The 23,631-nt window shown below is 42.2% G+C and overlaps 1 protein-coding gene across 1 annotated transcript in view; it reads left to right on the top strand.

The window, feature by feature from the left end:
- CFAP54 (cilia and flagella associated protein 54) overlaps positions 1-23,631 on the top strand; it is a 209,517-nt gene that overhangs the window by 52,231 nt on the left and 133,655 nt on the right. The window contains exons 21-27 of the mRNA XM_074941863.1: positions 10,237-10,407; positions 13,300-13,392; positions 14,342-14,527; positions 15,681-15,823; positions 19,711-19,858; positions 21,064-21,219; positions 23,053-23,175. Coding sequence (XP_074797964.1) covers positions 10,237-10,407; positions 13,300-13,392; positions 14,342-14,527; positions 15,681-15,823; positions 19,711-19,858; positions 21,064-21,219; positions 23,053-23,175 — 1,020 coding nt within the window. The remainder of the gene's footprint in view (positions 1-10,236; positions 10,408-13,299; positions 13,393-14,341; positions 14,528-15,680; positions 15,824-19,710; positions 19,859-21,063; positions 21,220-23,052; positions 23,176-23,631) is intronic.

The raw sequence follows: 23,631 nt of genomic DNA, 5'->3' as shown, positions 1-23,631 counted from the left end.
TTGCTTACAGACTCCCCCCCAACCTGAAGCAAATACTCACCAGCAACCACACACCAGAATCACTAACCCAGTAACCTATCCTTGCAACAAAGGCCGTTGCCAACTGTGTCCACATAGCTATTCAGGGGACACCATCATAGGGCCTAATGACATCAGCCACACTATCAGAGGCTCGTTCACCTGCACATCTACCAATGTGATATATGCCATCATGTGCCATGTACATTGGCCAAAGTGGACAGTCTCTACGTAAAAGAATAAATGGACACAAATCAGACGTCAAGAATTATAATATTCAAAAACCAGTCAGAGAACACTTCAATGTCTTTGGTTACTCGATTACAGACCTAAAAGTGGCAATTCTTCAACAAAAAAACCTCAAAAACAGACCCCAACGAGAGACAGCTGAATTGGAATTAATTTGCAAACTGGATACAATTAACTTAGGCTTGAATAAAGACTGGGAGTGGATGGGTCATTATACAAAGTAAAACTATTTCCCCATGTTTTTTCTCCCCCCTTCCCATCCCCTCCACTGTTTCTCAGACGTTCTTGTCAACTGCTGGAAATGGCCCACCTTGATTATCACTACAAAAAGGTCCCCCCCCACACTTTCCTGCTGGTAATAGCTCACCTTACCTGATCACTCTCATTACAGTGTGTATGGTAACACCCATTGTTTCATGTTCTCTGTGTATATAAATCTCCCCACTGTATTTTCCACTGAATGCATCCGATGAAGTGAGCTGTAGCTCACGAAAGCTTATGCTCAAATAAATTGGTTAGTCTCTAAGGTGCCACAAGTCCTCCTTTACTTTTTAAAATATCAGTTTTTCACATTCCATGTGTCAAGGTTCCTCCCCCACTCTGAACTCTAGGGTACAGATGTGGGGACCTGCATGAAAAACCTCCTAAGCTTATCTTTACCAGCTTAGGTCAAAACTTCCCCAAGGTACAAAATATTCCACCCTTTGTCCTTGGATTGGCTGCTACCACCACCGAACTAATACTGGTTACTGGGGAAGAGCTGTTTGGACACGTCTTTCCCCCCAAAATACTTCCCAAAACCTTGCACCCCACTTCCTGGACAAGGTTTGGTAAAAAGCCTCAGCAATTTGCCTAGGTGACTACAGATCCAGACCCTTGGATCCTCAGAACAATGAACAATCCTCCCAACACTTGCACCTCCCCTTTCCTGGGAAATGTTGGATAAAAAGCCTCACCAATTTGCATAGGTGACCACAGACCCAAACCCTTGGATCTGAGAACAATGAAAAAGCATTCAGTTTTCTTACAAGAAGACTTTTAATAAAAATAGAAGTAAATAGAAATAAAGAAATCCCCCCTGTAAAATCAGGATGGTAGATACCTTACAGGGTAATTAGATTCAAAACATAGAGAACCCCTCTAGGCAAAACCTTAAGTTACAAAAAAGATACACGGACAGAAATAGTTATTCTATTCAGCACAGTTCTTTTCTCAGCCATTTAAAGAAATCATAATCTAACACGTACCTAGCTAGATTACTTACTAAAAGTTCTAAGACTCCATTCCTGGTCTATCCCCGGCAAAGACAGAATATATTCAGACTGAGACCCTTTGTTTCTCTCCCTCCTCCCAGCTTTTGAAAGTATCTTGTCTCCTCATTGGTCATTTTGGTCAGGTGCCAGCGAGGTTACCTTTAGCTTCTTGACCCTTTACAGGTGAGAGGAGCTTTCCCCTGGCCAGGAGGGATTTCAAAGGGGTTTACCCTTCCCTTTATATTTATGACACCATGTAACTGAGGACTGGATTATTTCTTCTTGCAAAAACACCCAAAAGGAAGGGATCTGAGGAACTTGAGGTCAACATGAAAACGCTGAAGCATTCCATGAGGTGGCAGGGAGGGAGGAACAGAAGGAGAGGGAAAGAAGTGTTTTTGACTCTTGTGGAATGGGCATTTGTTTCATCCCTAAATATATGGATTGGTTGGAGGCCAAGCCCTCCAGGCACAGATCCTGCAACTCTGAGCCAGCTCTGCAGATCTCCCCAAATCCTTCATGTCCCACATGTAGGATTTTCTCCTAAAACTACATTGGATGAGATTCAAGATGAGACATGTTCACTCCCAGATCAATGACAGGTGTAAAATTTGGTATTGTGCAACTCATGGGGGTGAGTGCATTGCATGCCTGATCCAGAGCCCATTGAAGTCATTGGGAATCTTTCCATTGACTGCAAGGGCCTTTCCATTAAAATCCTCTCTTTGTTAGTGAAATACAGTACTTGTTTCTAGCCCTGGAGCAGGAAGATATTGGACTCTAAAACTTGCAACTATATTAGAAAATATGTTTTCTGTCATTTTTAGACGTTTCTAAAATGTTAGTTATTTTTCTCATCCTTTCAGTCCCAGACAGTTGGACCATGGTAACAAAAACACCTGGCTTTACAGATAAAAGAATAAAAAAGGCGGTCCTAATAAGATTTTTAAAACACTCTAGAAATATTTTAAACTATTTTTTCTGTAAAATATGTGGTATATGGCAGAATACAGAATGGGGTGCGGTGTTGTGAAGATTTACCAGCAACTTGGCCGTGAGGACCTGTAGTTCCACCACTTTTGAGTAACGTGGCCATCCCAAACAAATGCTGGTAAAGACTTTATTTGATACCACACTATTATATATTCTTTTCTCTTCCTGTGTATATATCACACACCAAAAAGGTAAGTAAAAATAATGTTATTTAGATTTGCAAGTTGGGTACTCAAGAGTTAGGAATGCAAGAATTAAGGTTGCCCGTGCAACCTCCTAGCTAGCAGAAGGAGAAAGCTGGTGCATATGTGTGGGTGGGTGGGTGGGTAAGTGGGCTGGCTCCTGGGGTGTAACAGGGCTGGCTATTTCCTGAGCACCCACTTTTGGCCAGAGGTCACTGTTTCCCTGCACTCAGTCCAAAGGTAATTGAATTACTACCTTTCTAGGGGATCCAATGTATTTAGTCCTCTGGGTACACATTGGCCATCCAAGCTCCAACCCCATTCAAAGTCTCTTTCCTCTTAAGTAGGGATTCCCAGCCCTCCTTCCCAGAGCTTGGTCCTGTCACAGTCACTCCCAGACTTTATTTGGTGGGAGTTCAGCCTCCTGGTTCTTACTACTCCACTTTTCTGGTATTAGGATCTTCCCTGCAGGAGCCTTTCTCACTCCTTACAAACTTCCTGAACTTCGCCTCTTCACTGTAGCTTTCAGCTGCTTTTTATAGGGGAAACACCAGATCGCTTGCAGGTTGGGCTTATCCTGCAATTAGGGTTGTTTTAGCCTCAGGCTCTCTGGCTCATGGGACAAGCCACCCTGTTATATGGGGCCATGTGCTGAGAGTGGCGGTGATGGAAGGGAGACTGATTCTTCTCTCTTTCTCACCTCCCTCCCCCACCGGAGGTTGGGTGTGAATGGTCTTCCCAGATAGTGTGATAGGCCACTGCAGATATATGCTGGCCCCGGGTGGTGGGGCTCGGGCTTCAGCCCTGCACCCCAGCAAGTCTAAGCCAGCTCTGGCGATTCCATTAAAACAGGGTCGTGACTCATTTTGGGGTCCTGACTCACAGTTTGAGAGCTGCTGGGTTATAGAATTCCCTCGATTTTAACCAATATTTTGGGTAAGACTCTCCTTAGCCTACCCTTGGACTCATCTCACTTCTGAAACCTCTTGCCCTCCCTCCTATGGGGATAGAGGGTACCACAAGGGGACCTCAGTCTGTGAAGAATTCAGGCTATTCCTCCTCCCAGAGGACAAGTTTCACCAGCAAAATCTGTGTTTCTTTTATTCTGGGAACTAGCTTTAGTCTTCTTCTGCACTGAACACTGGCTGCGTGTTGCAACAAACTAAATGTTCTTCTTCAAGTGCTTGCTCATGTCGATTTCAGTTAAGTGTGTGAGCGCCATGTGCAAAGTCGTCGGAAAGTTTTTCCCCCAGTCGGGTCAGCTTTGGAGCCCCCTGGAGTGGTGCCTCTATGGTGCTCAATATATGCCCTGCTGGCCCGGCGCCTGCTCAGTTTCTTCTTACCGCCAGTGATGGTTGTTGGAACTGTGGTGGCTTGCTTAGCAAATTCTCCTCTTATTCTCCTAGCCTTTCAGTTTGCTGTAGTTTTAGTGTTAGCTGTAGTTATGGAGGCGGTTCTGAGACCGCAATCTGCCTTGGCGCAGCAAGACCTGGCACCGAGTTCATCGGTGCGGTGTGCTCCGGCATCCGTGGCAGAAGTAGCACCATGGAAGGACTCTGGCCACTGGTCCCATTCCCCGGCACCACAGCAGTTGGCCAGTGGGACGCGTCCCAGGGAGGAGTACCCGGCACTGAAAGCTTTGGAGCTGGCACCGTCAACTTTGGCCCCACAAAGCTGCCCATTGAGTCCTGTGCCATTGGACTCCCCAAGCCATGTGGTGGAAGAGGTGGGGCTCTGCATCCACCCCAAACACCTTCGAGGCTGTGAGGGACCTCATTGCCATAATGGCACCGTGGTCTCCGGCCCTCCACGACAAGCCTCCAGCGCCACCAAAGGCGGCACCGTCCCAAGGCAAGCTGGCGATATTGCGTCCACCTGCATCTCCAAGGCACTGCTCTCCTACACCGACAAGGAGGCACCGCTTTGAGTCCCGGCACCTATCCATCTCACGACAACACTGGGACTTGCGGCACTGGTTGGACCTGTGGCACCAGTCTGACTCACAGCACCGGTCTGGCTTGCGGCACTGCTTACCATCCCGGCCCTGATCCTCATCTCGGCACAGGTCCCTGACTCAGTGGAGGTCCCGTTCTCTGCACCAATCATCACAGCACTAGTTGAGGTCGTGGTGTCTGTTGTCTTCGTGGCGCCACTATGGATCTCGGCACTGCTCCTGTCAAGGCTGATTCCCCACTCTGGCACTTAGAGTGCAGAAGGTTGGGGCCCACAAGGACTCTAAATATTAATACTTGCCACTCCAGGCTTGTATTAAACTCCCAAGGTTACAGCTTTTCTCTTACCTTGGATGGGCAGATGCTGCCACCACCCAAGTGTAGAACCCATTTGATAGCCCAGGAAGGCACACTTGAGAATTCCTTCCTGTGGGGTACCCTCAAGCTCTTTCATCCCCTCTCTGGGGAAGAGCTGAGAAAGAAAAACAAAAGAAATCAGCTGTTGCCACCAGCTAATTAAACAACATCTTAAGACACAAAAATTCCAATTCTGTTCTTAAAAAAAGTAAATTTTATTAATAAAAAAAAGGAAAGAAAATACATCTGGGAACTTAGGCTTTTGCTAGATTTTCAACAAAACAACTACGAGGATTAAGCATCAAGAATAGCTTTCTTGAGGTCCAGCTTAAAGGTTACAAGCAAAACAAAAGCACCTGGGGTTAGCACAGAGGAATCCGCAAGCCATAAAGAAATAAAAGGGATAAACCTAATTGCGTCTTCCTAGACATTTCCTGCTCTACTTACATATCTGGGGTTTCAAATGAGTAGTTTCTAGGTATGATACTGAGGATTTTTCATACCTGGCCCAAGCTTCTCACAGCATAACTGCTCCCTGTCTGCCTCTCCCCGAAAACGACAGACAGACAGACAAAAAGGGAGTCCTGTTTCAATTTTTAAAAGTTTTAGCCTTCCCGTTGGCTCTTTTGGCTAGATGCCCACTCACTTCCTTTTACCTATGCATAGCAGTGAGATCTTTTAACTCTTTACAGGTAGATCAATTAGAGAACAGCTACTAAGAGGGATTTTATAGCGGCTGGCTGGCTGGGTGTCCATAAAAGAGAGCTACCCCTGCCCTTCATTTAACACAGCTCCCCATTCTTGTGGCACCGCTCACCAGCCCAGCTTTGCTTGGCACCGCCCTGGCCATCAAGATCCCAGTCCTCGTCTTTGGACTTGGAGGTGGGGTCCAGATACTCGCACTGGAGCTGGCACCGGTCGGCACACAGACGCCCCAATGTGGGCACAATGCCATGGCCGGCGCAATGGCAGGGGCTGGCACAGTGGCCCTTTTGGACCCCCTGGGCATATCACTAGGTCCAGGGTACCTTGTCCAAGGGCTCCTGGTCAGTGGTATCTGAGACTGGGGTGCCAGCAACCTTGGCCAGCTGCCTTGCCCCCAGGGTCACTGAGGGGACTCCGGCCTCAGTGCCTCCCCTGGAGCTGGCCCCTGCTCCTACAGTTGAACCAGGGATAATCGACCCAGAACAGGAGGCTGGGCAGGAGGCTCCAACGGATCAGGAGGTCCAGGATGACTTTGTTCCCCCGTTTGCATCCCCGTCATCCTCTCCAGACGAGGCAGTGCCGGGGACTTCTACTTCAGGGCTACCGCCCATAGACGGTGATGCCCACCAGGACATGCTGCGCAGGGTGGCGCGCAATATGGGTCTACAGGCTGAGGAGGTGGCAGAGCAAGAGGACTGTGGACATACTGGCCCTAGAAGGTCCATCCAGGGTGGTCCTGCCACTTATCAAGACCATCCAGGTCAACTCGAAGGCCTTGTGGCAGACCCCAGGCTCCATTCCCCCCACAACTAAGGGTGTAGGAAGGAGGTACTTTGTCCCTTCTAAGTGGCACAAGTATTTGTATACCCACCCACAGCCCTGCTCCTTGGTAGTGTCGGTGGTGAATGAACGTGAGAGGCACGGGCAACAAGGACCTTCTTCTCAATGAGAGCAAGTCAACCCTGATACCAGCTCCAAGGATAGAGTTTCTCAGGGCAGTCCTGGACTCAGGTCATGCCTGAGCATTCCTGCTGGAAACCCATTTTCTAATGATCTCAGATGCCATACAAGATCTCAGACAGTACCCTACCACTTCAGCAAGGGCCTGCCTGAGACTACTTGTACAAGATGCCATGTGACCATTCGTGGTTCAGCATGCCAGGATGCATCTCAGACCTCTCCAGATTTGGCTCATGTCAGCATACTGCCCGGGACATGACAGTCTGGACTCTGTGGTCACTCTTCTGGGTCACGTCCTCTTGTCCCTGGGCTGGTGGCTCAACCAACAAGACGTGTGCAAGGGAATCCTCTTCCACAGACCTCAGCGCTCCCTGTCCTTGGTAATGGACGTATCGGTGCTGGGGTGGGGCGTGCACCTGGGAGACCTTCAGACATAGGACCTCTGGTCTTAAGATGAGCTCTCGCTCCACATCAACATCAAGGAGCTGAGAGCAATTTGATTAGTGTGCCAGACCTTCCACGCCCACTTGAGGGGTCAATGTGTAGGAGTCATGAAGGACAAAACAACTGCAATGTTTTACATAAACAAGCAGGGTGGCGCCTGTTCCTCTCCCCTCTGTTGGGAAGACCTTCAGCTGTGGGAGTTCTGCATAGCTCACTCCATCCATTTGGAGGCAAAGTATCTCCCAGGATCACAGAACGAGCTGGTGTACTACCTCAGGAGATCGTTCCGCAACCACGAGTGGTCCATCTAGCTGGATGTCGTCCTCACCATCTTCTAGAGGTGGAGAACTCCCCATATTGATCTCTTCGCCACGCGAAGCAACAGGAAGTGCCCAAGGTTCTGCTCCTTCTGGAACCACAGCCAGGGCTCCCTCGTGGATGCCTTCCTCCTCTCATGGTGATATCAACTCATGTATGTGTTCCCACCATTTCCTCTCGTACACAAGGTCCTGCTCAAAGTCTGGAGGGACAAGGCGGCAGTCATCCTGGTGGCTCTGGCGTGGCCACATCAACACTGGTATGCCATGCTCCTGGACCTCTCGGTAGACACCCCGATCATGCTACCACTGCTCCCGGATCTGATTACCCAGGACCGTGGTCGCCTTCGTCACCCAGACCTCCAGTTTCTCCACCTCATGGCCTGGAAGCTTCATGGCTAAACCCCATGGAGCTCATGTGCTCGGAATTCGTCAGGGAAGTTCTGCTTGGTAGCAGGAAGCCCTCCACTAGGGCCACCTATCTGGTAAAATGGAAGCAGATTGCGATCTGGTGCTCCCAGAGCCATACTGCACCATTGCAGGCCCCCATTCCTGTCATCCTGGAGTACCTGCTGCAGCTCAAGCAGCAAGATCTGGCTGCTTCTTCCATCAAGGTGCACCTGGCAGCTATCTCTGCATTCCACCCGGGAGTGGCCAGGCGCTCCATCTTCCCCAACCCCATGGTAAGCCACTTCCTCAAGGGCTTGGAGCGCCTGTACCCACAGGTTAGGTAGCCCATCTCTGCATGGGACCTCAACCTGATTCTTTCCAAACTGTTGGGAGCTCCATTTGAACCATTGGCAACTTGCTTACTCCTGTATCTATCATGGAAGGTTGCTTTTCTGGTTGCCATTACTTTGACGAGGAGGTTCTCGGAGCTCAAGGCCCTCACTTCTGACCGTCCATACATGGTCTTCTTCAAGGACAAGGTGCAGCTCAGGCCTCACCTGGCTTTCCTTCCAAAGGTTGTGTCTCAGTTTCACTCCAGCCACGACATTTTTCTGCCTGTGTTTTAACCTAAACCTCATGCGACTAGCCAAGAGCAATGGCTCAACTCTCTGGACGTTCGACGGGCGCTTGCTTTTTACATTGAGCACACTAAGCTGTTCTGAAAGTTGAGCTAGCTATTCATGGCGGTAGTAGACCATATGAAAGGTCTCCTGGTCTTGTCACAGAGTATCTCATCGTGGATTACCTCCTGCATCCGCACCTGCTACGAATTAGCCAATGTTCCAACCCTGGCTCTCACAGCCCATTCCACGAGGGTGCAGGCCTCATGGGCAGCGTTCCTGGCCCAGGTGTCAATTCAAGAAATCTGCAGGGCAGCGACGTGGCCCTCAATGCACACATTTGCCACTCATTACGCTATAACCCAGCATGCTAGAGATGATGCAGCCTTCAGCCGAGCAGTGCTCCAGTTTGTCATTCCATAACTCCGACCCCACTTCCAAGGAAGGACTTCGTAGTCACCTAACTGGAATCGATAGGAGCAAGCAGTCGAAGAAGAAAAAATGGTTACTTACCTTCTCGTAACTGTTGTTGTTCTTCTAGATGTGTTGCTCATATCCATTCCAGACCCACTCACCTTCCCCTCTGTCGGAGTAGCCAGCAAGAAGGAACTGAGGAGGCGCAGGGTCCGCAGGGTCATATATTGAGTGCCATAGAGGCGCCACTCCAGCGGGCTCCACAGCCAACCCGACGGGTGCTGCTAGGGGAAGACATTTCTGATGACTGTGCACGCGGCACGCACACATCTAACTGGAATAGATACGAGGAACACATCTTGAAGAACAACAGTTACGAGAAGGTGAGTAACCATTTTTTCCCAAAAAAATCCTACTATTAAATTTCCAAGACCTACTCCTTTTACCCTAACTGTGCCTCCATGTTGCTGCAGGGAAGGTGAAAAATCCCACTGCACATCTGCCACTTTGACCCAATGGGAAAAAAATCCTTCCTAATCCCCAAACAGGTGCTAGGTTAGACCTGCAACATCCTTAAAACACAGCTCCTGTATTACATCTAGAAGGAGGAAGGGTGAAGCAGCTAAAGTGGACAAAAGCCCCCCCAAATCCAAGAAGAGGTTTAAATTAATGGGGAAAGAGGGAAAGCAGGGCAGTCAGCTCTCAACCACCCTCCCATCCCACTGCCTGGCCAATGGGAAGCGGAGGGCCCATGGAAGAGGAGGAGGGGCCCAATCCTGCATTCTCATGCATGTCCTCTTCCACTCTCTCATATTTTTTCTGAGCTATTTCACTGCCAGTCCTATCTGTGTATCTCACTCAGTGAGATAAAGTGGGGGACGGGGGGCAACCTAAGCTTCCTTCCCAAGCATGGCTGTTCCTAAAATTTCCTCCCAGAAGTTTCTCCAAGTTAGCTCTCCACTTCTCTCAGATCCCTTTGATCCCTTTTATGTCTTGATTGGAGCTAACAAGAGTTGCCTACCAGCATTAATCTTTAATCAGCACCAATAATAATTACTCAATCTTTCTCTACCGTTATAACACCTCAGTTTGGGGTGACCCATCAAAGAGCCCTGCATTCCTGTTTTTGTATATTGTGAAATTCAGTTTAGCACAGAGGACTTACACAATCCCCCATTCACCACTTAAAGCCCACTAATCCTAAACCCAGGCCATAACTGATTGATGGGGCACTCTGCGTGGGCCTCAGCATTGTGGAGAACTTTATCGTACTGTAATATTCATTTTGGAGATATTTTGCAAATATAAAATGTGTTTTGATTTTTCTCTTCTGTTTGGTTTTTCACCTTCATTTTCTCTTCTATTCTTATTTTTCATCATAGGATGCATTAGCTTTAATTCAGAAGGTTGAAGCTGAACAAAATGCATTGTGCTCCAATCTGAAACAAGCTATGACTAGCAAGAAAAACAGAATCCCCCCTCCTCCTCTGTTGCTTTCCAGATCACATTGCTCCATGACATTTAAACCAGCCCCATTCACCTCAGATGTTCAGGTAATGCTTTTCATAATGACTCCATAAGAAAGATGTGAAACTGTAAGTGGCAGTGAAGAAAGTTGCTTCAGCAATACCATATTTATCACAGTGCTCTTTGTCGTTCTTAGGTAGATTATGTTGTTTTAACTGAATAAATTCTAAATTCTCATCTCTGTGAGTCACTGGTGACTCACTGTTGTGAACTTGACATTTACCAGCAACATTTATTTTCCTAAAAAGAAAAGGAGTACTTGTGGCACCTTAGAGACTAACCAATTTATTTGAGCATAAGCTTTCGTGAGCTACAGCTCACTTCATCGGATGCATACCGTGGAAAGTGTAGAAGATCTTTTTATACACACAAAGCATGAAAAAATACCTCCCCCCACCCCACTCTCCTGCTGGTAATAGCTTATCTAAAGTGATCACTCTCCTTACAATGTGTATGATAATCAAGGTGGGCCATTTCCAGCACAAATCCAGGGTTTAACAAGAACGTCTGAGGAAGGGAGAGGGTAGGAAAAAACAAGGGGAAATAGGTTACCTTGCATAATGACTTAGCCACTCCCAGTCTCTATTCAAGCCTAAGTTAATTGTATCCAATTTGCAAATGAATTCCAATTCAGCAGTCTCTCGCTGGAGTCTGGATTTGAAGTTTTTTTGTTGTAATATCGCAACTTTCATGTCTGTAATCGCAGCTGTAGCTCACGAAAGCTTATGCTCAAATAAATTGGTTAGTCTCTAAGGTGCCACAAGTACTCCTTTTCTTTTTGCGAATACAGACTAACACGGCTGTTACTCTGAAACATTTCTTTTCCTGTGGTTTGTTCTCTTCTGTTACTGCCATATATCATCCGTTTATGCTACCTGTCAAAAACTAATCCTTCTGCTAAACAGACACTATGCACACTTCAATTTGATGTTCAAAATAACCACTATCTGCAGTTTTCTCAAGAGATGAATTTTAATAGTAAATCTTTTCAAACATGTCATGCTGTGTATAGAAATGATGAGGACTCAATTGCTGTTCCGAGTTATAAACAAAATTCTGGAAATAGTGTTTTCAGACTTTGTATATTTATTATGACCAATTGACTGAATTGCAACTTTGAATTCACTGTGGGACAATCTCTTTCCATTTATGCCCTAAGTAATAATTTTTAAAAGTTTTAAAACTAGTTAAAGCATCCAATATTTAACATTTTGTAATAGGTATGGGTATTTATTCCACTTTAATATATGGCATTGTAAGTTTTTAACAGATCTTATAGGGTATTCACCACTAGATGGTGCAATATGTTTATTTTTTTTTATCCTTTGTTCAAGAACAGACTTTTTCCAGGAGCCCTTTTTCCCCCCCGAAGGTACATGTTTGTGTTAAATTGAAATCAGAAAGAGATTTTAAAAAAATCCTTCTTAATTAAAATTGCATCCTCTCCTAAATTACATTTAAATAAAAGTACATACATTTCTTGCATTGAAAGTCAAAACAACTCCAAATCTATTCGCTTATTAATTAAAAAATAGTTTCATTTTATGAAAAAAACCCTGCTATATTTCACTATATATTTGTTTGCTTGAAAATGAACCGATTGTTTAATGACAATTAGTTAAATGTTAAGCCAAAAATGCAAATGATACGAACAGGTAAAATGATATCTGTTGAGAATTTTAGTTTGTATGTTCAACATTGTGCATATTTACAGTGAAAATGTAACCACTCAATTTGTTGGATTTTGTAAAGAAAGGTGCAACATAACCTAAAACAAAAAGGGTACATTCTCGTGTGAAACTTTAAAGAAAACTGTCACCAACTGAATAAAGCTGTAATAGTAAGAGACAGAGTCCGATACTCATGTCAAGTAGCCTCTTGCTTTACAAGTGGAATTGTTGATTTCAGTGTGACCATGCATGAAGTATTCAACAGGAGTAAGGGAATCAGAATCTTGCCCTAAGTTATTTGTGATTTTGATTATTTAGTACTGATATATGGAGTTATGTTCTTCCTTAAGTTCTATTATTTGTTTTTACAAAATAACAGTGTCTCGAAATGTAGAGAAACAAAATAAGTCTGAGTGATGCCAACATAATTACATGCTTTAAGGGACTCTGGGATGGAGTATTTCGTTTTTAGATTATGGATTTGAATTCAGTCTTATTTGTGGTCTATTCATAGGCCTACTGTATGTAAACTGAGGTGATCCATTTCCTAGTGGACAATGTCTTTATCCAGTAGATCACTTAACCACAAGCTTAATTTTATGCATGTAAATAGCTGTATTGAAGTTAATGGGCCCATTTCAACGTTGTTAAAGTCAATGTGAGTTTTTATATAGACTTCAGTGGGCTCTGGATAAGGTCCAGTCTCACGTGCTCATTTGTCTAAGTACTTTGCTGGGTCAGGGCCCAGGTGTCCACATCATTAAAACCACCATCACAAATGGCACCTTTATTGGCAGTTCAATTTGAGAGTAAAAGGACCGAATGAGTGGGCATGAAAACCTAACAACTCTCTCACCTGTAGAGGTGGTCCCCTTGGGTCATGTATGAGCCTCATTGGAAAGACAGTAGAGCAGCAGTGTACGTATTTGGCTATGTCTATACTTTGAGCTAGGGGGTCTGATTCTCATTGAGCTAGTGTGAGTATGTGTGTGTGAGCAGAGGAATCACACCCCTTGCTTGTAGAGTTGACATAGCCTTAGTCACTGTGTGTTTTTGTACCTGCTTTCTTACTAAACTGTGGAATCATTTTCTAGTGCCATTAATCTAACAAGTTTCATAATAATGACATTCACTTTAAAGCCCTTATTCATATTCAGAAAATGTCATAAATTCTTCATTAGACAATATTGCTTCTCACAGTAAATTTTAATAAATTAGAGATAATGGTAGATGTCTTTTTCTCAAAAGGTTTCCTGGTACAGTATTTTGGGCTGCGTAGCAGCAGGAAGCAATTTAAAAGTAAGGTTAAATAATCATCATCTTCCAAATGCAGGAGAAGAGGTAAGACCAAGATAAAACCTGTGCAAGTCATTCTCCCTCACTGAATGACTCACCACTATACAGCTTTCACTGGAGTGTGTATCTATCACCTCCCCCATTCCTCATCTGTATCTAATCAGCTAGTTGGCCAAATCTTTGGTATATTTTTGATCTTTATTTGAAGTGTTTTAAGTTCTGCAGATCTTAAGACACTCTACCTTCAACTCTTTTGGAATAATACGTAGAATGTGTCCGAGATGGTTACATTAGAGTCCCTTTTTACTATAGCTGTTTTCTTCAAGGAAGTCTCTACAAAATAAAGAATAAAACAGATGAAAGTATAAAATTTATTTACAGTTTCTATCACTAGCTGCTTACAAGAATATAGAAATAGACAAGGAGAAATTTAAAACAGATTTGAGAAATAAATAAAGGTAGTTCTTTTGATATTTTTATTAAGTAAAAACAGAGATGGAGCTATATTTCCTTTTTTAAAGGACATTACCTTAGATTTATTTTCTCCCCACTCTTGGAGATTTGAAGGTGTCACTCCTCAGTAGCTGTCACATTCAAACATGAAGGCCTCTATACTCTTTGGGAGAGAGAACGTGAACCCTTTTAGGCTATATACTTAGCTCTTCTATGTGTCCTCAGTCACCCTTCAGAAGGGCCTAATACTTTTTTTCTTTCTGCTTTCAAGAAAGGAAGCTTGTAGACTATTTGCCTTACAAATTTCTCCAAGTATACTAACATAATCTGATCATAACATTCCATGACACCTGCCATGGAAACTTCACATATTTTATAGGCTAGGTACATTCTTTGGATCAGTGAATTTGATGGGTTGTAACTTTGATTATATGAAAAGTGATTAAAAAAACCCAGAAGGTCTTACAATAAAGGTTTACTGTATTTTATTTACTTTTTTGTTATATGCAGTGCACATAATTAGAAATATTTTTGTTAACAGATACCAGCTGATGGAAAAAGCCTTCTGGAAATAAAAGGCTTAGATCCCAATGAAAAGTACATATTTGCAGTTGCAGCATACTCCTCGGATGGAAAGCTTATTGGTGATGCCATTGGGGAAACAACTAAACCAATCCTTGCTTATCCACCACTTTCTGCTACTACCGCTCGAGCATACCTGACCCAGGTAGATTGGATTTTTAATGAATAGATACATGTTTTTAATTTGGTTCAAGATTTGTTTCTGTCCCTGAGAATGGTGGTTCCAAACCTTATTTTAGTCAGGTTCCAAGATAAAATTTCAGGACTTGCCAACAAACATAATTAGGACAAATCATAACTTTAAAACAACAAACAATAGACTTTAGCACTCTTACTAATTCTGACTTCAAAAACGATATGGGACCATCTTAAGGGGGAAGATGTTTTTGGACTACGTCTCTTGTCCTTTTCTCTCTTTTTTTCTACGTCGGTCGCTTCCTGTTTAATCCCTTTTTAGTCTCTTGGGGTTTTTTTTCCCCTTAGCATCCTCCTCTTTCCTTTTGCTTTTTGGGGTTCAGGCCAACAGCAGGAGATCATTCAAATGGGACTCTGAGGAACGGGGATTAAAGATTTGATTAAACTTTCCAGGAGCTAAATCCAACCCCTCCAAAGGAGAAACCAGCAACAGGTTTCAGGAAAACTCTGTGAGGCAACTTCGTTATACTTCTTGTAAACTGTTGTCTCAACAAGGAGGAATTTGAGGGAGCTGCACATTGGACAGAGAGTGAAACCTTCCAGCCCTGTTGATTTTGGAAAGCTGTGAGAAAGGTTCTCCTAGATCTGCAGAGGCAAGAGCTGTGCACATGAATGGCTGCTCATTTTTGTGGCTCCATTTGCATCCCCTCATCCGTGGCTGCTGCAGTAGTAGCAGTTGTAGAGGAAACCCAGAAGGAGTTAGTTCAGCTACACAAACTGTAGTAACACCTACATGATTTCCACACAGGGCTCTGTGCAGCTGAATGACCAAGGCCTTGTTCCACCCTTTCTGACGCTAGTGCTGAAACTCAAGTCCTACAAATTCTAGCAGAATCAAATGGAGGTTATATTTATTTTACTCAGATATGGTTCTGATAGTATTCTCACAAATGTTATAAACTTCCATGAAATGTAGAAAGGGGATAGAATTACAAGAGTTAAAACCTTGCTTATTACTGTAGTGAGAATTGACTTGGTATGGCTATGTAAACAACAAGGAAAGTCAGCAGCTTTATTTGAATTAACACATTCATAATGATAATACTTGCTAACAACTTTTAGTATAAAAATCATGTCATTTCAAAACTATGCTTTTCTTGTAGATTGCCTATCAGACAGATAACTATACATTAGCCAAAAAAGCATTTTCACCAATGTGGGACTATTTTGTCTTGGCTCCTTCAACACCATCTGCTGATCTAGCAGTTATTTCTGCTAGCAACAATTTGACTATTTCTCAGAACAGGTAATTGCCAAAAATGATTTTTAAATAGCAGTCAATTGTAAATGTGTACCATTTTATTTTGCAGAGTAACAAGCTGTGAAATTGTGCTGATATTCCTAGCATGAAAAATGCTCTAAAAATAAATCACAATTGTTAACTTTGTCATACAAAAATATATAGTGTCATGAAATTAGCACAGAGTTTTCATTATAAATGGTATCTCTAGTATTTGCATGTTTTTCCTTTATAACAGTGTTTTCTCAGTCTAGACAGGTTAAATTTTTAGGAATTGTTCATTAATTTTGTTAGCCTCATTTTCTGATGCCAAGCACAAGGCGCCTGGATCTAGACTTCCAGATGGTATGAGTAAGGCTAAAATTTTGTCATGGATATTTTTAGTAAAAGTCACAGACAGGTCACGGGCAATAAAGAAAAATTCATGGAAGCCCCCTGACTTTTTTACTAAAAATATCCATGATAAAATGGGAAGGAGCTGGGCAGCTGCAGGGGTGGCTGGGAGATCCGGGGCCTCCACCATCTTTGGGGGCTCAGAGCTGCAAGGTCCACCTGCCCTCTCCCTGGCAGTGGGGAGCTGCTGGGATCCCCCTGCTGCCGCCATTGTGGAGAGCTGTGGGGGGGGCCCCTGCTCCTCACGGTGGCCAGGGGCTACGGAGGTCCCCCTCCCTCACTGTGCAGCAGGGAGCTGCGGGGGTCCCTCTACCCCGCCATCATGACAGGGAGCTTTGGGGATCCCCCTGCTGCCGCCATGGTGGGGAACTGCGGGGATCCCCCTGCCTTCAGTGGCTGGGGAGCTGTGGGGTACCCCCACTGTCCACAGAGGCTTGGAGTTTGGGGGTCTACTGCCTCACGTGGCAGGATTACCTCACAGCTCCCTGCTGCTGCAGGAGGCAGCAGGACCCTGCAGCTCCCAGCTGCCGGGGCTGAAGTCATGGAGGTCTTTGGAAATTCAGAGTCTGTGACTTCTGTGACCTCTATGACAAAATCGTAGCCTTAGGAATGAGCACCTACAATTCCAATTGAAATGAATGGGAGCAACAGGGGCTCAAGAAATGCTGAAAGCCAGGTCTCTGGTGTCAAGTGGGGCACTCAAAATCTGTGGATATTTGCAAATTGTTTTTGATTAATTAAAAAAATCTGCCAGTATATTTTTAATATACTAAAATATTTTAGGAGTAATCCTTTAAAAATTATGCTACCTATAAATAAATAAAATTCCAACTATATAACTGTGATAAAGGAAAACATGGAAATAAGTATTATAAGGTTTTCATAATTACAAAAGTTTTAACTCAACTGTCCATTAAAACGCCATAGGTACAGTCACAAAAGCAAGCAAACCTGTAATGAAAAGATAAGAGGAAAAGACACATTGCGTTTTGATGTATAAAGTAATATACAAAAAAAGAAATCAATATACAATCAAATGTATGTCGACTGCTGATAGATTAACAAACATTTATCCAAAACATCTAGTATACATCCTCATCTTCTTTTAGGGATTATTGTGTAAATTAGAAAACTTTGGCATCACTATTGAAATAAAATATAAATAAAATATTCATAAGCTTCAGTTTTGCCAGAAACAACCCAGGACATTAAAAGCCTAATGTAAAGAATTCAGAGAACAGAGGATATTAAGAAAAATAACTTTTTCTAAAAACATTTATTACTCTTACTTCTTCATATTGTAATCATAATACATTCCCACTTCCACAGCAAGACCAGAGTCATTGTAGTTGATTCCTATAAAGGAGACAATGCTATAAATTAGGGAAATTAGGAAAGTATACAAAATATTATTTGAAAAAATAATTGGGGGTCAGACTTGGCAAGACTCCTTCCTTTCCAAAGATTCCAGAGTATCTAATAGTCTCATATAAATAGACATTATAAAGTCTTTTGTAAGCTTATTTTTGTGAAGTACAAAGCATTATTTAATTTAAATCCTTGTTAGAGATTTTGGGACCTGAACAGGCCCATAGTACTCCCATTTTGCACTGGTTTTTCATTATCTTTTTTTCCAAATCTTTCTTATTTTTTCCTAAACACATAATGTTTTTTTGTTCCAAATTTAACTTTGATGAAACTATATCCAACTTTGAGTTATATGAATCAGTTATAAAGTGTAGGTTTTGAATACCTGCTCAAATGCTTTCTAGAGATTTGCTTCTCCCTCAGTTCCAGATCCAACTCCCATTTAAATTAATGGAAATTCACTCATTGACTTAAATGAGTATAGGGTCAGTCCCTTAAATCTTAGTCAGCCTGTTTCAATTTGCTTAGCCATAGATCTCTGATTGGCTAATTTGAGATTAAAAGCAGTAATGGCTAGTGGAGACTGCAGAAGGGGTTTAAAGGAGAGAAAAACACTCATGCCTTGCACCATTAATCTCTGTTGATGTCTGGTAAAGTCAGCTATGTGAACAAGTCTACAGACCCTTCGTTCCTTTATTTTCAGTTTTCTTATAGGACAGTAGTTCTAAACCTTTCCAGACTACTGTACCCCTTTCAGGAGTCTGATTTGTCTTGCATACCCCCAAGTTTCACCTTACTTAAAAACTGCTTGCTTGCAAAATCAGACATAAAAATACAGAACTGTTACAGCACACTGTTACTGAAAAAGTGCTTACGTTCTCATCTTTACCATATAATTATAAAATAAATCAATTGGACTATAAATATTGTACTGTATATGATATAGAGCAGCATAAACAAGTCATTGTCTGTGTGAAATTTTAGTTTGTGTTGATTTTGCTAGGCTTTTTAGGTAGCCAGTTGTAAAACTTGGCAAATATCTAGATGAGTTTGGCAAATATCTGGAAGACTCGTGCATCTCCTTAGGGGTACCCCTGGTTGACAACCACTGTTATAGGAGACATAATCAGTGAAGGGAAGCAAATAATTTACTCTTTATAGCATAAAAATGCAGGTTAGAAGCTATCAGGCTAAGGATTTAAAAAAGAAGAAATCCTCTGGAAAAAGCACAAAAATACTGCACTGAGAATTTTGCCCCAAAACATCAACCAGAAAAAGGAAAATATTATGAATACTTAAATAACTCTTTGGTGTAGGAACAGTGCTTTCAGTGTGCATGTATGTACAATGGCTGGCACAGTGGGGGCCCTGATCCCTGAACAGAGCTTTTAGGCCAGGGGTGGGCAGACTAAGGCCCACAGGCGACATCCAGCCCGCCAGCCGATTTTAATCCAGCTGGCTTGCCCCACTCCCGCGGTCCAGCCTGGAGCACCCTCTTACACCCCAAATCCCCAGCCCTTCCTCGGCCCGAGCCCTCACTCCAACCCCCTTCCCCAGCCCGGAGCCTCCTCCCGCACCCTGAACTCCTCTTTTCTGGCTCCACCCCAGAGCCCTCACCCCTTCCTACACCCAACCCCAGTTTTGTGAGCATTCATGGCCTGCCATACAATTTCCATACCCAAACGTAGCCCTCGGACCAAAAAGTTTGCCCACCCGTTTTAGGTGCTACCACAACTCAAAATAATAATAATAAAAGACAGCCATAGAGGAAGAAACCGATTAAAAAGTAAATAGCCTGTTATATCCTTGAAGTAACTTCCAAGTTGTCAAAAGATGATGATACAGTAGCATGACTATGTTAAAAGGAAGAACAATGAAAAAAGCCACCCTGGGGTACTAGCTGCCCTGCGTAGGCCAAAGCAGGAGACTTTTCTCCCCTAGTCCAAAGCTGACATCACTGGGCAGAGTTAAGTGAAATTAATCTCATTTGCATCAGCAGCAGCTGTATTAATCCTTTTGATTTATGTTATAATTGGAATTTGTATTTTCACAAATTATGCAGTTTATATGTGGAATGTCTATATTGTAATTATGTACTTTTAAGATTATTTTTCCTTTTTTGTATTTTGTAGATTATGTCTTGATGCTGTATCTCAGACTTCTCCAATCCTCTTGCACCTCTTTCTTAGGAGCATTTTTATTATTAATGAGATTAATGTTAAGGAAGGAGCACTCTTCTGTGATTCCATTTGTTCGAAAGAGATACTGTACAATGGACAAGTATGTTTGGCTTAAAACTAATGCTGGGGTTGAGTTTATCTTTTTGATTTGACCAGTTGCATCTCAAAATTCACTGGTATATTTTACAATGTATTAACTGTAACTGCAGTGTCTCGCATTCTTCATTAGCATGGTATTCATCAAGATACAATCTTCTGTGTTTTTAAGGTTTCAGAGTAGCAGCCGTGTTAGTCTGTATTCGCAAAAAGAAAAGGAGTACTTGTGGCACCTGAGAGACTAAATAAATTTGTTCGTCTGTAAGGTGCCACAAGTACTCCTTTTCTTTGTGTGTTTTTAAGGTCTGTTAACACGTGCTGACATTTTTGTATCTTTGGTAAAAGGGCTGTTTCCAGATCAATTATTCCCTCATTAAGGGGAAAAGCACACTGAAACCAATGGAAGGACTTCCATTGGCTGCAGTGGGGTCTGGATCAGGTCCTAAAAAAAAGAGGAAAAAATCATTGTTAATGTTGTGCTACTTCAATGTTGCTAGAATTTTTTCTTTATAAATGTTTTTGTGACTTGACCTGTATTTTTTTTTACTGTTAAACTTGTAATAGGATATCTTTGACATACTAGCGTGAGTTCTTTCCTGCCTCTCTTACTCCCAAAAAGAGTGATATCGTATTTCTTGAAGATAACAATGCAAAGTTATATCAACTCAACTTTCACTCCATTTCTATTCCAGGTCCCATTGCACTTCTTTTGTCTAAGGACCCAATGCTGTAGCCTCTACTCATGTGAGGCATATCAATGACTTCACTGGGCCTGCACACATGAGCAAGAGCTGCAGAATTGGGACCTAAAATGTCAGGTTAAGAAGGGAGTTGATGCCTTCCCATCAATTAAATGAGAGAGGTTAGCATGTGAAATTTCTACTTTGCTAAAAAAAATTTTTTGTGCCACAGCCTCTTTCCTTGCTCAGTAAAAAAGGAACTGAGATTGAGTCAAAGGCTTTGAAAGCTTATAGTCAAACGTTACAATTAGTTCACAATCACAGTCTTCCTTTGGAGTCATTGACAATACTGCTTTCTCTTATATATTTCTAGCAGGGATCACTGCAAAGCTTATTCCAAATTCACACATCCTACATCCTAGCAATTATACTGCTGCTTAAGATACAAAATATCTTTCTTCTTCTACCCTCTGAGATAAGTAATTTAAACAGAATTTACATCTGAATAAAAATGTTTGTTCATTTACAGGTTGCTAGACTAGCTGAATGTGAGAGAATGGTAGTGGCGATTGAACTCAGTAATTGGTTAAATGATGCAAATTATGCCCTGCAATCTGTTGTTCAATGTTATGGTCTCCTTGCTCCGATTATCTATCACAAGATTGCTTCAGTGCCAGTAGTTCAGGTAAGATCATTTAAAAGGAGAGGCAGCTTGCATACAAATCTTCTGAATTTAAAATGTAATATATAATGAAGTAGACAGAAGGTAAACCAAACTTGTAGGCTGTGTTCTTAGGAGCTTATTGAGAGCAAAATTTTTAATGCTTTTGATAACTTCACAACAAACAAGGTATTTATTCTATGCATGTCCAGTACGGTATAGCTTAAAATCCATGAATCTAGATTCTTTTCTCAGATATGCTAGTGTAAATTCAGAGTAATTCCCTTGAATTCATGCGGTACTGTGGTGGATTTAAAACATGGCAGAATCTGGGCCATAACCTCTTACTATATTCCATTTACAAACAGTACACTACTGTTTGTAAATGGAATATAGTTAGAGGTTATGGCCCAGATTCTGCCATGTTTTAAATCCACCACAGCCCAATAGCACCTATTGTTTGAATGTATAATCTGTCTGGTTTTGTGATTGTTCCTGTCTACTGTATAATTAATTTTGCTGGGTGTAAACTAACTAAGGTGGTGGGATATAATTGGTTACATAATCATGTTACAATATGTTAGGATTGGTTAGTTAAATTTCAGGAAAATGATTGGTTAAGGTATAGCTAAGCAGAACTCAAGTTTTAGTATATAGTCTGCAATCAGGAAGTGGGTGGGTGTGTGTTGGGGGGAAATGGGAACAGGGAATGGGGAAATTGGAATCATGTTTGGCTAAGGGCAGGAATGGGAACAAGGGCACAGGTGTAAGGCTCTGTGGTGTCAGAGCTGGGAAGGGGGACACTAAGGAAGGAAACTGGAATCATGCTTGCTGGAAGTTCACCCCAATAAACATCGAATTGTTTGCACCTTTGGACTTCGGGTATTGTTGCTCTCACTTCCCTGGTCCTTCTCGCATGAACAAAGTGGGTGAAGGAATAAGCCCCCTAACGGGTATCTTGATAATTCACTCTGTTTTCAATGGAGAGATGTTTTCTTTTAAAAACAAAGCTCCTTTCCAAAAGTAAGCATCTTCCAAATGAAAACTGAAGGACTACTTGAGCCCCTTCCCTCCATTTCTGTGTTTGGCATAAATACTATTTAGTTTCATCAAGGATTCAGTTAAACATATTGTTGGCAGCATCCAAAGACTAACTCATGATCAAGAAATAAAAACAAAAATAGATTCCAGTTTATAGTTAGACTGAGCTAAATAACTTAACAGCTAGCAATAATTACTGTGTTAAAACTAGAGATGGGATGAGAGCAACTGGGAAAAGGCAGAGGGATTCTGTTCACATACTGTATTTGTCTAATGATAATCTCTCAGTTGGGTAGTTACTGGCTGTGATATCATACAAAATGCACAACCAGTCTATTGAAACATAGCTTCCGTGTTCAGATCCTTATTCTAATGGACAGTAATTTGGTAATATGCACTTTTCATATCTGTTAAACAAGGTGGTGGGGGGAGAAATCCATTCTTATGTTTAGAACTGACTGCAAAACAAAAAATTGTGAATTTTCTTTTCATTTAAATTTTTGACCAGCTCAAAACAATTTGCAACAGAGCTATGAGTATGTTGTTATCTCATACTATAATCATAAATTATTTTATTTCTGACTAATTAAAACAGCAAAAATACCTATCACTTTTATATCTATTACCTTAGGCAGAGTGAGTGAAAGTTTGGTAACATTTACCACGGATTTCAATGGGGCTAGGATCTTACCCTGTGTATTCAGTAAACTATTTAAGTTTTACAGTCAAGTAGAACAAGATGATACATTGCTGGGCACTGACCCTGGAAAATCTCTTCAGATTTAGTGCTTCATATTGTAATCCTTGTATTTTCAGATCCTCATCAAATGTCTAACAGTCCTGCAAGAAGTCCCAAGTTCTACCTTACAGAGGAAACAGACTGGTTGTTATGAAAGTATTCAGCATATGATAGCTTGCTCCTCCTTTTATACAGCACAGGTATTTTCTTTAGTGTGTTTAGGACTATAGACTTAAGGCTCAGTAGAAGATAACATGAAAAAATTAGACAAACCTTCATCTTACTGATCTGACCTGAAGAAAAGTTTGGCACTCTTGAATAAAAGCCTAAAGTGAGAAATAGTGGTATAAAAACTATTTACAGGCATATGTTGAATCAGCACATTTTAGTAATACTGTTATTGTTGAAATTTTAAAAATCAGAAACTTTATAAAGTAGTTTGTTCAGGGCATAGATTTATTTGTTACTTACTGGATGAAATCAGTGACCTCATTTTCATTTGTACTTTGTGATACCTAGATTTCAAACTTTACATTTTATTCTTTATTGGACTGTACGTTAGAAATGAAAAATCTTAGTTGTGGTATAATAGGTCATAAAATGGAGTGCTTATTTTTATAGTGTGAAATATCCCTATCTAGTGTAACAGATGACTC

This window comes from Natator depressus, chromosome 1 (genome assembly GCF_965152275.1).
Source record: "Natator depressus isolate rNatDep1 chromosome 1, rNatDep2.hap1, whole genome shotgun sequence".
Lineage (NCBI taxonomy): Eukaryota > Metazoa > Chordata > Testudines > Cheloniidae > Natator > Natator depressus.
The sequence above is the reverse complement of the archived record's forward strand: the minus strand, read 5'-3'. Positions and strand labels throughout refer to the sequence as shown.